The sequence below is a fragment of the Lithobates pipiens genome, unplaced genomic scaffold (genome assembly GCF_037356315.1).
Source record: "Lithobates pipiens isolate NorthernLeopardFrog02 unplaced genomic scaffold, aLitPip1_a1.2 Scaffold_23, whole genome shotgun sequence".
Lineage (NCBI taxonomy): Eukaryota > Metazoa > Chordata > Amphibia > Anura > Ranidae > Lithobates > Lithobates pipiens.
This window is the reverse complement of record NW_027507785.1, coordinates 168,649,296-168,664,005: the sequence shown is the minus strand read 5'-3', so window position 1 is coordinate 168,664,005 and position 14,710 is coordinate 168,649,296. Positions and strand designations below refer to the sequence as shown.

At 40.3% G+C, this 14,710-nt stretch overlaps 2 protein-coding genes across 13 annotated transcripts in view; both read right to left on the bottom strand.

The window, feature by feature from the left end:
- RBFOX2 (RNA binding fox-1 homolog 2) overlaps positions 1–14,710 on the bottom strand; it is a 535,783-nt gene that overhangs the window by 90,376 nt on the left and 430,697 nt on the right. For all 12 annotated transcript variants that reach the window (XM_077452579.1, XM_077452576.1, XM_077452578.1 and 9 more), the window contains one exon: positions 5,441–5,501. In XM_077452579.1, coding sequence (XP_077308705.1) covers positions 5,441–5,501 — 61 coding nt within the window. The remainder of the gene's footprint in view (positions 1–5,440; positions 5,502–14,710) is intronic.
- LOC143928010 (uncharacterized) lies at positions 1,658–5,302 on the bottom strand. The gene is made up of 3 exons (XM_077452585.1): positions 4,575–5,302; positions 4,341–4,501; positions 1,658–3,537 (listed from the first exon to the last, which is right to left on the bottom strand). The coding sequence occupies exons 1-3, from the start codon at positions 4,639–4,641 to the stop codon at positions 3,448–3,450; spliced, it is 318 nt and encodes a 105-aa protein (XP_077308711.1). The 5' UTR covers positions 4,642–5,302; the 3' UTR covers positions 1,658–3,447.

The following is a 14,710-nucleotide window of genomic DNA, read 5'->3' as shown; positions in this document are numbered from 1 at the left end:
AACCTGTTTGGCGGCCAAGATAGAAACTTACCTTGTAGCCTGAGGAAATCATATTGCAGACCCATTGGTCGGACAGTCGAGAGGACCACCGGGCTACAAACCCCCGAAGGCGACCCCCCACCCGAGACATGGGTGGGGGCAAACCTTCATGCGGTAGCACTTTTATTTGTAGGCTTGCGGTTCCAGGGACGTTTTTGTCCATCCATGGTTGTCCTGTCGGGCTAGGGGCATTTTGCCGGAGCCCTGGGCGGACAAAAAAGCCGTTTGTGAGCGGAAAAAGAAGGCCCTTACCTACGGCGTGGCTCCTTAGCCTTCTTGGCCTGTGGGAGCAAGGTACTCTTACCATTGGCATTTTTAATGTCATCCAGAGAGGTTCTAAAGAGCCGGTCACCAAGGAAGGGAAGATCCGTCAGGGATTTTTTGGATGCCCGGTCCGCAGACCAGCATTTTAACCAAATTAGGCGCCTCAGCACCACTGCTGACACTGAAGTCCTGCATAACAGGGTTAGAGTATACAGGGCCGCCTCACAAAACATACTTAAGGCCTTGTACTAGCTGGTCTGCTAGTACCACGCAGACAGGAGAAGCCTGTTGCTCTGCCAATTTCGCAGTGCAACAGTTTTGCCCACTCAGTGTCTGCAACACAAGAGTGGGGATGCCAGTACTGGTCGCAACCGTAAACAAGGAACGAGCCACTGCCTCGGCCTTCCTGTCCGTGGGATGCTTAAATGCAGGAGTCCCCTCTACCGGGATCATGGTTACTTTATTTAACATGGATACTGGGGGGTCCATGACCGGTGGAGTCTACCATTTATGGAGAAGGCTTTCCTCAAAAGGATAATGCACCGCCATGGATTTGGGGACCGAAAAGGTCCGTTGTGGGCAACCCCATGCCTTGTAAATGAACTTGTCAAAAGAAGGCAGATATGGGAACACCTTAGGGGAACGTGCTGGCTTTCGGGACCTAAAAGGGACCAATACATCAGCAGAGGGATCTGCTGGCTCCTGAATCTTCAGGGTATCAGACCTGTACTTACCAGTCCTGAAGAGCTGGGAGACATTCCATCACAGACCCTCTCACTGATCAGTACAAGGTGGCTGCTGGCCTGGCATACTGTGACGCAGACATAAGTAGCCCGGTCATATGTATGCCCCGGAGCATAAAAGCTAAAAACTCTAGGGGGCAATTAAGGGGGTGGGCTCCCCAGAACATGACAGATCACTGTGAGCAATAGATACCTGTCATGTTGCTAAGCAGAACAGGGAAATGCCTTGTTTACCTAGGTATCTCTCCATTCTGCCTCTCCGGCCACCGGCGGACATTGAGTGCGTGGGACTTGCACATGCCCACTAGCCACTGATTACAGAGTGACATACGGGTACGTGGTTTTGTGCACCTGTGCCATTTTGCCGACGTATATTGGCATGAGCCAGTCGGAAAGTGGTTAAAACAAGGAAAAAGGGGGACACACACAGTGTATATATTCAGAAAAAGTCAAAGGGGTTTGCAGGTTCATGTATTGAAAGGTAGAAGAAAAATCTAAACTTGAGGTCAAATACTTCACAATAAGCTTCCTGACCTCACCCAGGAAGCCAAATCTAAAAATAATCCATAAGGATGTAAACGTCATTAACAGTAGCATAGTAAAATGCCATACTAAAGAGGTGAACATATCTATAAAGCTAATCTGAGAAGTGTTTGCAGGGGTTCATAACAAACGTTTATCAACTTTAAGGAACAGCTACCTTGAATCATAATTCAATCACTTTAAGGTTAAAGTGTCTGTCCTAGAAAGCATCTTTAGACTTGAAAAATAAAGGCGGTTTCTGGCATACTAGCTATACACCAAGTGATGAGCATTTGTTATAAACCCCTGAAAACACGTCAGGTGAGCATTAAAGATATATGTTCACTCCTTCAGTATGCGTTATGCTAAAAATGAAACCTTACAAAAACACAGAAAAAACATGCAGTGAGACAAGGTTTTAGAAAAGAGTTTAATTATAAGCAATAAATTAAAGCAGAACTCCACGCAAACCGATACACAGTTGAAATACATATAGGACAGATTTGACAAAATGAAATTCTTTCCTAAGATTTACACAATTCTTTAATCCAGCACAGCCACATTGGTGACCTGCCTTTTTTTACTTCAGTTAATTTAATTTGGGTACTTGCCAGTCCCTGAGCCTGTGATGAAAATGATAGGAGGGTTTACTTCCACTTAAAGGAGCTGAAGACTGGTGGGTGGGGTAACCTCTGCTCTCTCCAGTCAGCAATTTTCCCGCCAGCATCTATGCATATGGCCAAGATTGCCTTCAGTAAAGAATGTTTTCTATGCCAACCTGAGTAGGTTCCATAACGTAACTAAATTCTGTTACTATAGGAAAACAGTCAACCCATTGATTTGGCCAGTTCTCTCACTATTTTTATACAAGGATCCTGGGGAATTTTGAGACCAGTTAAACCTGAGCAATATGCTATTCCGGCAAAAAAATGTTTTATTAATTTGCACGTCAAGATTTTAGCCCATCATTTACAAAAAAACAACAACACGTAATTGCATTAATAGGAAACAAATTTGGTATATATATTCTGATGCATTTCTTGCATGTCGGTTTGAAAAACATTAAAGTCAAACAAAACCAGGCTATTTTTGGGATGGTTGGCAAAAGCAAGCCCCATATTTTTGTCATAGGTTTACGATCAGTAAGTACAAATATTGCACAATGCAATTTTACAACAGGTTTTGCCAAACTGATGAAAATCAACTCCAATTTTTGTCAACAAATGAAAAACGTGAGGGATGGACGTTTTTACATTATAGAACCGCTAAATCTACCATAAAACAACATTATTCGATTATTTTTTTTACTCCAGGAGTATACGAGCATGAAAATTCTAGAGAGATGCTTAAACGCATTACAATTTAACTAAATTGATTTTAGTTAACTAAAATGTACTGGAGATTTTAGTCGACTAAAATACAACAATTCAGATGACTAAAATATGACAAAGGAAAATGGCATTTTAAATCAAAAGACTGACTAAAACTGAAAATCGAAAATCTGACATCAAAACACTGTTACTTTTCAACTGAAATTTCAAGCCCCCAAATTGCTGGCATCATAGTTGATCACATGTGAGGCACCATGGCAGCTGCAGATCAGAGGATAAGATGGCACCTTCATTGTCGGTAAAGAATAAAAAAATAAAAATAGTAAGATTTAGATCCACTTAATGGGAGAAAAGAGAAGTGTTAAACTGCATCGCATGCCACCCATTTAAAATGGTTAGGCCTGATCTCTTCCTCAGGTGCCATACTTCAAAAAATACCAGTAAAGAGAACATAGTGGTTTTGTACGAATTCAGATTTTTTTTTTTTATTCATGGCTTGGACCTAGCACTTCCTTTTCACGTGGTCTGAATTGTTATATTAGAAGCAATTATATACGAGGATGCTGGCAAATGCAGTGGAACGCAACATTTGCTAGGCTAGTTGCCCCAAAATCTGTACCATCTAGTTGAAGTGAATACTGTAAAAAGAAAAGAAAATAGTTTGGTCAACACGAATGTGTACATGTTTATGAAAATTAGACATGTTTACATACAAGCTCAGGGCTCAAGGCCCCTTTCACACGGGATGGACTTTGTTTTGATCAGCTGGGGATTGGTCCACCAATCAGAGCACAGGTGGAGGAGAACAGGTTCCTGCTCTGCTCTATGGGTGTATATGGGCTCAGCTGTCTGTTTACAGACAGTCCTCCGATCCAAACCACCTAGACAGAGTAGGATGAATCCCCCCCCCCCCCGTTTTTCCTTAGTGGACTGGATTAGATCAGAAGTAGCCTGGTGTAAACTAACAAGTTTAGATCTACCAGTTCATAAGGGTGACTGGACCGTCCGATAAGGACTACCTGAAAAAAATGACAGGCAGACCTGTCCAGATCCTTTGTGTGAAAGGGGCCTAAGCAGAGTCAAGCTCATGATAAATGAATGAAAATGAATGATGATTTCAAACTGCAATAAAGCTGAAGTGTGTGTTTTACATTCAGCTTTAAAAGTAATAAGTTATTACCTGGTAATGGTAAGAAGGCTGGCATGCACACCCTATCTGCAACTACAAACTACATATTTGCCTTTTAAAAGTCAACCTTTGAGACAGGTTGCTGCCATCAATTTCAATATTACCTTATAAAATATGCGTTTGAGATTTACAAATCATTGCATTCTGTTTTTATATGGGTTTTACATGTCCCTACTTTTCTGGAATTGGGTTGTAGTCGAAGGGTTTTAAACAAGGGAAGAAAGTTGCAGTTTATGATCAGAATATATGTACCTTTTTGTGCCTGGAGATGTATTTGCCTCTCATGTTTCTGCCGGTCTTTTTTACACTCAAATGACCAACTACAATCTTAAAGTTGATGTGCAGCCTGAGGATTCTTTTAATTTCATGAAGAAAGTCTGTATTGGAATAGCCATCATCACTGGTGTTGAAAGCTGCAACAATTAATATAGCATGTTGTTTCAATCAATGTCATTTGTATGAATCTGTATTTCAAGTATTTCTTACCTGTATTTATACTGTGCAAGCTTCTTCCATTTCCTCTTGATAACCTGATATTTGCAGGATGAGACATCAAGTTTGATGCTGCCGATATCACTCACTGCCTTAGTAATGCCATGGGCTGTCTCTTGATAGTTCTAATGGTCTTCACCAACAGCCTCCAAAACAACCTGCACGAATGTAGGTCTGTCCTATTGTCAGGAGAGCCTAGAATACCACAGGAGTACCTTGAAGGTCACAATCCAGTATTATAGGCAAGTGTTTAGCCAAACCTGCTAGCACTGGTTTGGATCACGATTCATCTTTTTCAGGGTGTTGGAAATGGTGTGTTATGTTCTGGACTTGTACTTTGTATTGCAGACAGGGCAGAAACTGGCTCTGTGGCTTATTTGGAGAAATAACTTAAGTTGTAGACAGTATGTTGGGGGGAGGGGAGCAAGAAAGCATAATGGGTGGAATGATAGTTGTAACAGATTTGGGCTTTCTGGCAAGGCATGGCTGCATACGGTTTTACGGCCTTCACACTTTCCTCCTTTCCCCTCTACCTATTCCAACGTCTCTCTGATGCACACATCTCTAAATATACAGTGTCACTCTTTAGTTGGCATGTACATAAGTACCTTCCTCCGACAGGCAAAACGCAATTTCCTCTTGTTGATTGTTATAGATTGCTTACAAAACAAACACAAAATTAACTTTTTCTACCATGAAGAACCCCCCCCCCCCCCCCCAAAAAAAAACAAGACATTTATGTAACCTGACAAAAAGTGGGATATGTGGTATTCTGGGGATGTCATCACACTAGAAATACCATTGATTGTTTTCTGTAAAAGTAGTAAAGTTTGCTCATGTTTTTTTTAATAAAAACTCACCATTTCCATAAGGGGTCACAGATTTCTTATTGGTCATGACACGAGCTGTTGCATTGTTGACCTAACAAGGGTTCCCAATGTTAAAAAGGAAAAGAATCATCATCAGAAAAATGACAAGGATTTTACTTCCATGCAGAAATTCACTGACCCCTACAAAGTCACCGTGAATCTATATAAAATGGATTAACAATGGCATTGCAGGGGCAATGCAACTTTTTCATGCATGCAGCATTCTCTCATACAAAAGCAGCACAGACAGTAGAAAGACAGGAAAAAGACAGGAAAAAGACTTAAAGAGCAAGTTTACACTTAACATTTTCCAATTATAATATGCTATATGCCCTTCACTACTTTAAAAGCATTTACCTCCTATTCAAGATTAGCTTTCCTGCAGAGCTTTGTGACTTTAACCCAATTTTTATTTTTATTTTTTGAGATCTCCATTTCCTTTAAAGCATGTTAAACAGAACAGTGCTTGTGCTGTGTAAATGGTCCCATTTTATGATGTAAAATATCTGGTTGATGCTGCCTGTCCCTGGGTCTCTGCGTTTGATGACCATGGTAATCATGGCTGCTGATCCATCGTACCATGGTCAGTGTACATGCCTCCGTCATCCTGCTGTAGGCTCTCTGCCTCTCCCTCCCTGCCAGTTCAGATGCCTGTGTGTGATAGCGATCCCCTCCCCTTGCTCGTCCCTGTGGCTTGAAATCACCATTTAAAAGTAACTTGCATCCCCTCTGTTTTATCAAAATCTAAAGTACTAGGTGTCTTTCTTTAAAAACGCTAATCCGAATGACTGCACATCAGTGCTGAGAGAAGGTATTTAGGATTAGAATAAAAAAAAGTAGACATACCGTGTTTTCCAGCGTATAAGACGACCCTTTACATGTAAAAAAACTGGCCAAAAACCGGGGGTCATCTTATACGCTGGGTCAACCGCTCGGATGACTGCTTGGTGTTCGGTAATACTGTATGTACCTTCGGCTACATACAGTATATACCGCTGAGCCAATCCTGGTGAGCAATGTATTTAAAAGAATAGAGAGCCTGCTCGGATTGGAACAACAACCTCTGCCAATCCGAGCAGGCTACTCTGTAGCCTGCTAGGATTGGCTTTGAGAGTCAGAGGCGCGGGCTGATATTACAGCCTCTGCCAATCCAAGCAGGCTTTGTATTCATTAATCGAATACATCGCTCGCCATGATTGGCTCCAGCAAAAGCAGGAAGAAATATGAAGCCTCGGAAGCTGGGTCGTCTTATACGGCAAGTACAGCTTTAAAAGCGTTTTTTGTCCTGTAAGATTAGGGGGTCGTCTTATATGCCAGGTCACCTTATACACCAGAAAATACGGTAGTACTTTTAAATCTTGATAAAACAGAGGGGGTGCAAGTTATCCTAGTTGGCCATATGCTGTGCAAATATCTGCTTTCTGAGGAACTGGCTGAAATTCACTATATTGATGGCGCTGTCTGCCTCATCCTGCCTGACATCCTTCAGGAGCTTGTCAGACTATAATAGGCACAATGGGAGATTTGGCTATCTGCGCTGCATAGTTCGGATAAAAAAAAAAATCCGTGTATGGCCAGCTTTACACAATTTTAGATTTTGCCGATTAAAATGTCTCTCTCTCAAACAGCTTTTTGTTTGACAATCTTTAGGCCCCCTGCCACACATGCAGACTGTTAATTTTTCAACCATCTGTTGATGGGTAAAAAAAAACGGACATCAATGTATCTGTATGGAAAAACGGATGTATACTGATGATCATCCATTTAGTCCATTTACATTGGCTTCAGTCAACATTAGTTTTTTGGAATGGATGAAAACCCCATTTTTCTTCTGTCAAAAACAGATCGAACAAAAAAAGGATGTAAAAGCGAACGGTCTGTTTTTGCAGGAGAAAATGGCTCCAGGACTCGAGTGGATAAGGATTCTAATTGGAGGATGTAAAAAACTGATGACAAACTTCATCTGTTTTTTGCATTAAAAAAACGTGATTGAATTGATCAAAGGAATGAATGGCATGTGTGAAAGGGGCCTAACCCCTACATAAGCTACCAGAGTTGTCTTCTCTTGCACGGTTTAAGTGAATGTCCAATTTCGTGTGCCTTGACTTTCACATTACTGCTCTGTGGTTCCTATTCACGCTCTCTCATTACTAGGCCATAGTATGCATTTTGCCAAATGTTTTGCAGAGTCAACAATTAAAGTGTTACTAAACCCACAACAGTAAAATCAGTCTATATGCAGTAAAGCATGCTTGTTATACTCACTGTGCAAGCTAAGGGGGTTAATCCTGCGCATTGTGTAAAAAGGCTGTATGATCCTGTCTTCTCTGATCCTCCCTTTCTTCCACAGTCCCCAATCCATCTGATATTACAGTGCCTTGGGGGGACATTGCATGTGCTCAGTTTGGTGTATATTGCTGGAGAGATTTTTTCTTTCTTGGAAGGGTGCTTGTGATTGGCACAGGGTCAATCAACACTGTCCAGACAGAGGGTCAGGAGTTCTGCAGCTTCATAGGACAGTCAGGAGAAAACAAACTCCTCCTATAAGCTTTAAACACTGACACTGATAGAAGTCATAAGACTGCTATATACTGCTAATGAGAAAAGCTATTTAGCAGTTTATAGTTACTAAAATTACTTCCATGTACTGTGGGAGACCAAATCTAGTGAATGCAATGAATCCTGGGTTTAGTAGCATTTTAGTAGTAGTCACACCCATAGGTTGCATCTTATATTAAACATGACAAGATTAAGTGACCCGATTTCAGAAGTTTACATTATTATACAGTCATAATTTGAATTTCATATAGAAAAGATTTTTAAATATATGTACTAGTAAAAGCTGCTTTGACGTGTGCGTTGTCCAAGCATAAAAATACAAAGGGTTGACATTAATGCTTGGTTTCCCTTCTCCATACACTCCCTGTCCTTTTACTCCCTTGAGCTGTCAGATATGGAGAGATAGGATACCAATTAGGTCTGAGATAGTGACCACTCAGGCACTAGGGCTGTAATTGGAGGCAGAGATGTCCCCCAGGCCTGTGTAAGCTCCTACTGGAGCTTAAACTGGACGACTACTTGCAAACATCAGCAAACAGAACGCCATGGTAACAAAGGGAAAACAAGTAAAAATGCTATAGGGGCTGGATTTAATGTATAGCTAGTTTTCCAGTTTGTGACAGAGTACATTGTGCATAAGAACCAGATGTGTTTTTTTTATTGCCATCTTTTTTCCAGTTGGGTAAATGCAGCCTCTTCATTTGTCCTGGTGACCATTGTCACCAAGACAAAGTAGTGAAAAACCCAAAATACAGAGTGGTCACCAGAGCATGAGAGATGATCATTTTCCAACACCACTGTCTGTTCTGGCAACAACTGTTTAAGAGGTGACTTGCCCTTGCTTTACAGATCTTTCCTCCCACTTTGTTGTATCTCTCGCACAGGAAATCTCCCCAATGGTAACGGGACACGGGTATTTTAAAGCTTGCCTACTCTATTCAAAACGTACACTTTGTAAGGCATGGGTAAAGCAGAGGTTTACTTCTTGCAATTATTGAAACTATAAGGAGATCTGAAACAATTCTGTTTTTCTTTCAGAAGGTGAACTTGCACTTTAAAAAAAGTTTGATAACATGAACAGAAGAGACAATATATGACGTGTGCCAAAATGGAGAGGTGTACGATATGTTAGTATGAAATAAACCGCTAAGTAATTTAACAGAACATTTTGTTCCAGCATGCAAACTAAATGGAAGCTACATTTAAATAGCAATCAGTCCAATAAGGATGCAGTTAGTATTTAAGCATCTACAAACATAGGACAGAAGATACAATTTTAGAGTGGGAACTACAGCAATCTGTGTGGCTAGGGCTACAAAAGCAATTACATTTGCTATTAAGATTTAACTACTTGCTGCCACACCTTTCATTGCTGCACACTGCTTTCATACAAATTGGGTTATGGCTAACAACCAGTTAAAGAAAAGGCTAAGCAATAACTTAGCTATTTAAAGATGCTTGCCCTCTGTTCTCATCTGTCTACATTTGTAATAAATTTGCTAGCCAATTACTTTCCACTTACTATGTGGTCATGTGACTGCAAAGCTAAAGAGCCAGTGCATCTGACAAGCTGCAAAGGCATCACAGTCCTCAATCCGCACCCAAAAATGGGGAGCACAGGAAAAAAAAAAAAAAAAAAGCTTGTGTGGGTAACCCAAAACTAGAAAACACTGGAATACACCAATAGAGGTTATGCTGCTACTTGCTGCAGAGAGGGCTTTTCCTACTGTATGCATTTCTCATACACGTGACTACAAAGATTTTCCCTCTCTGCAGTTGATTGGAACTCATTTCCCGGCTGACAATGCCTCAAACCTGGGAGGGTGAAAAAAGGGCTTAAAAGGGGATTTAAAGCTATTGCCTGACCACCTAAAGTACAGTGAAGTGTCAGAAACACAGAAAAGTTAAAAAAAAAAAAAAAAAAAAAAAAAAAAAACACGCACAAATACAGATATTGTTACCAAAATGTAGACAGGGAAGATCATAAGAGGGGGAGACTCTTACCAGGTAAGTTATTGTGTAGAATTTTCTTCCACAAGAAATGTAAATCGCTTATCTGTCCCCTAGCCTAAAGCTGGGAGGTATTAACATCCACAGTTGCCACATACACAGGGTCAATTTAACTGCAAATTAATCTGCTAGCCAAACTTCCAAAATTATCAATGGTCTGTTATTAAAGACTTCTTTTGAAAGCATTACTCATCTCCTCTTGCCAACCATTATTGAGGACATATGGGATTATTCATAAAATTGTCCCGATTATACATTTAGAACTACAAGTTAGGGATTTGGTTAAAATCGAAGACAAAAAGGAGAGCAATAGTGTTACAGTGTGCTGTCTGCATATTAGGTTGATGATTGGAGATAGCTAAAGCTAATATGTGTTGGAAAGATAACAAATCATAGAAAATAAATCATAGAAGAGGAATAAAGTTAGAGAATCAAATACAAAGTTCATTCATACACACTCACTGAGTCCCCCCCTAACATCCACACTCACCCACCCCAGGAACTCCACAAAAGGAGATCAGGTCTCCAAATAAAGCATAAACGCTAACAGATATCATTGACAGGTAGCATGCAAATCACAAAAGATCACAAACAAAATATAAAAGCAATATACTGTAAACATTTCGGGAGGGAAACAAAGCAATGAAGAAACTGAAATAGGAGTATTAGCTCTGAGTCAGAGAGACACTGCAAGTTAATGTCTTACGCAGATATCTCTGAAACCATAAGCTTTTTAGAAATTATGTTATATAGCAAATAAGCTTATGAGGGCAGATAAAGCAGAACGGGTTGAGTAGACAGAAAAGGTTTCTGTAGAAAAGCAGCACACAGATAACAAAAATGGCGAACAGACAATTATAAGGCCCATTTAGAAATGGTGGATGTTGAAATTTGCCTACTTTGCAGTTGCTATAAGGAATGTGAATCAGTCATTGTGAAGTAAGCTATTCAACACAGCTAGGTGGATTTTGCAAATTAACTCTCAACTGCATTTTTGGTATGAGGTAGAGCCGGCACATGACGTAGAAGATAGGGGAACTGGATCCGAAGTTATTGGAGCTTCTGTGAATTCAGTGATACTTCTAACAATGCAAGATGAGGCAAATATTAGTGTTTTTAGGCCATTCAGTGATTGGGTTAAAGGAGAAGTTCACCTTCAAGAGCATGTTACACCCATATTTAGGGTGTAACATTTCTATGCAGCCACATCCTGTGCTCCAATGCTCCCTTGTCCGAGAGCAGGCAGGGGATCTTCCCTGCACTCACTGTCACAATTAAACAGTGGGCGTGCAGGGCTCCGCCCACATGGCCGCTTCACTCATACAGTTTCCTGTGAATGCATAGACTACAAGTACCACCAGCCATTGCGGCTGACTTGTAGTTTTCAATGAAGTGCAAAAAGAGGTGCATTTTTTCTTTTACAAAAGGCGAACTTCGCCTTTAATGCCTCATGTAAAGATGAAATAAAGCAGGTCACACAGATTGAAATTTGGCCGGTCAAGTTATCGTATTTTTTTTTTGTACTTCTGTATACAACTGGAGCATACCATGTGCTATACATTCAAATGTTAGCTTTTGTACTTCCTTAGAAATACTTAAAAACCATTAAAAAAAAGAAAAAAGTCTGGTTCAGCTGCGACTGGCCAAATTCTAATTAGTGTGGCCTTCCCCACTTGACAGAAGATGATTGTATAATAGGCTTCTGACAAAGGAACATTTTAGGTCAATCAGTAGCTGTGGATCTGTGTATTCAGAAAATGGTAGGATGGTATAGTCCTTATTTTAGGTGAAGGGTTATGTGTAAATTGGCATTTAAAGCATATAAATCTTATTAAAAAAAAAAAAACATACTTCAGATTACCAGTCCTTTCATGTGGTGGCTTAGCCTTGCTTTTTCAGGCACCCCCCTTAGATATTTTTTTAAGGGTTAAGGGGTTGGTGGTGAGAAGGGGATAGTTAGGGGGAAAACTTTGGTGGCTAGGTTATCAGGATAGGAAAAGGGTTACATTTTAAGCTCAAGTAAAAGTGTTGCATCAAGGCAAAAGGTTAAGGACAATGTATTGAAGGATTGCGTTGAGCCATTATTTTACAGCCTAATTTGAGTGTTAGGAGCTCAGACAGGGGTTGGGTTCAGTGTTAGGGACACTTTGGTGAGCAATGTTACATTCTTGTTACTGAAAACTAACAGCTAGGAGTATTAAATATACCACTTTGGATCAAAGTGTGCATAAGCACTCCAACTGGACCTTAGTAAACTACAGTGATTATAAAGCAGCGAATCTGACATTTTGCAAGAAAACCCTCCAGGTCCATGTGATTTAAATGGTTATGAGTTCTCAGACAGAAAATATTGATGAAAGTCACATTCACCGCTTTATAAAAAAGACCCCATCACTCTCAGGCCAATGATTGGAGGTGGAAATGTATTTCCCATTTTTACATGAACCTTCTTGTACACCTTCTACTAAGGGCATATAGATGTAGGTATCTACGTTAAGCAAGAAACAAAGATTTTTCCAGCGTTTATAAATAAGCCCATAAAGGAAATGCAAGGAAATTAAAATATAAGCATATGAATAAAGGCAGAGTGGCCCAGGGAGTGAAAATGGAAACTAAAGCAGCAAACAATTTGAAGTGAAAAAACTTGATGGGGGGGGAGAGAACGTAAAAAGGGGGGACAAAGAACGAACAGAAAGCATGAAATTGTTACCAGTTGCACAGTAAAAACCCTTTGAAATAATAAAAAAAAAAAATAAGCAGTGAATCAGGGTTTGGTTAATAATGGTACACAAACTGTATGAAGATACATTAAAAATGGGAACAAGTGAACCATGCAACAGTGGTATCAAAGCAGTGAATTTTAAATCAATGTATTGAAAAGGGGGGAAAAAAAATAAAAAAAGGAACAAAAAAAATAAACGGCAACAAAGAGAAAACACTAGGGAGTGGTTAGCAATGAAAAAGTTTAGCATAAGCTTCAGAACATTAAGGAAAACAGGGAAATCTGATTTAGTTATGCCTTGAAATAAAGGTTTATCTGAAGATATAAGACTGACAAAAATCTTAAGGGTAAATGTAAAAGCTGCACTCCAAAAGCAGATGTTCGTGTCAAGAAGCCAAAAATAGTGCATTCATTTGCTCATTCATAACCCTCTTGTACACTTGGGAAACATCTCTATAAAGATAATTTCCTTCATATTAGGTAGGAAAAAAATTATATATATATATATATATATATATATATATATATACATACATACACACACACACACACATACATACAAACATATATACACACACACACACACATATACACACAGCCTTTGTGAAAGTATTCAGCCCCCTTGAACTTTTCAACCTTTTGCCACATTTCAGACTTCAAACATAAAGATATAAAATTTTAATGTTTTGTGAAGAATCACCAAACAAGTGGGACACAATTGTGAAGTGGAACGAAATCTATTTGATATTTTAACCTTTAGCAAATAAAAAAAAAACTGAAAAGTGGTGCGTGCAAAATTATTCGGCCCCTTTACTTTCAGTGCAGCAAACTCCCTCCAGAAGTTCAGCGAGGATCTCTGAATGATCCAATGTTGTCCTAAATGACTGATGGTGACAAATAGAATCCACCTGTGTGTAATCAAGTCTCTGTATAAATGCACCTGCTCTGTGATAGTCTCAGGGTTCTGTTGAAAGCGCAGAGAGCATCATGAAGACCAAGGAACACACCAGGCAGGTCCGCAATACTGTTGTGGAGAAGTTTAAAGCCGGATTTGGATACAAAAAGATTTCCCAAGCTTTAAACATCCCAAGGACCACTGTGCAAGCGATCATTTTGAAATGGGAGTATCAGACCACTGCAAATCTACCAAGACCTGGCCGTCCCTCTAAACTTTCAGCTCAGACAAGGAGAAGACTGATCAGAGATGCAGCCAAGAGGCCCATGATCACTCTGGATGAACTGCAGAGAACTACAGCTGAGGTGGGAGAGTCTGTCCATAGGACAACAATCAGTCGTACACTGCACAAATCTGGCCTTTAAGGAAGAGTGCCAAGAAGAAAGCCATTTCTCAAAGATATCCATAAAAAGTCTTGTCTAAAGTTTGCCACAAGCCATCTGGGAGACACACCAAACATGTGGAAGGTGGTGCTCTGGTCAGATGAAACCAAAATCGAACTTTTTGTTTGGCGTAAAAGCAACACAGCTCATCACCCTCAACACACCATCCCCACTGTCAAACATGGTGGTGGCAGCATCATGGTTTGGGCCTGCTTTTCTTCAGCAGGGACAGGGAAGATTGTTAAAATTGAGGGGAAGATGGATGCAGCCAAATACAGGACCATTCTGGATGAAAACCTGTTGGCGTCTGCAAAAGACCTGAAACTGGGACAGAGATTAATCTTCCAAGACAATGATCCCAAACATACAGCAAAATCTACAAAGGAATGGTTCACAAACGTATCCAGGTGTTAGAATGGGCAAGTCAAAGTCCAGACCTGAATCCAATCGAGAATCTGCGGAAAGAGCTGAAAACTGCTGTTCACAAACGCTCTCCATCCAACCTCACTGAGCTTGAGCTGTTTTGCCAGGAAGAATGGGCAAGAATTTCAGTCTCTCGATGTGCAAAACTGATAGAGACATACCCCAAGCGACTTGCAGCTGTAATCGCAGCAAAAGGTGGCTCTACAAAG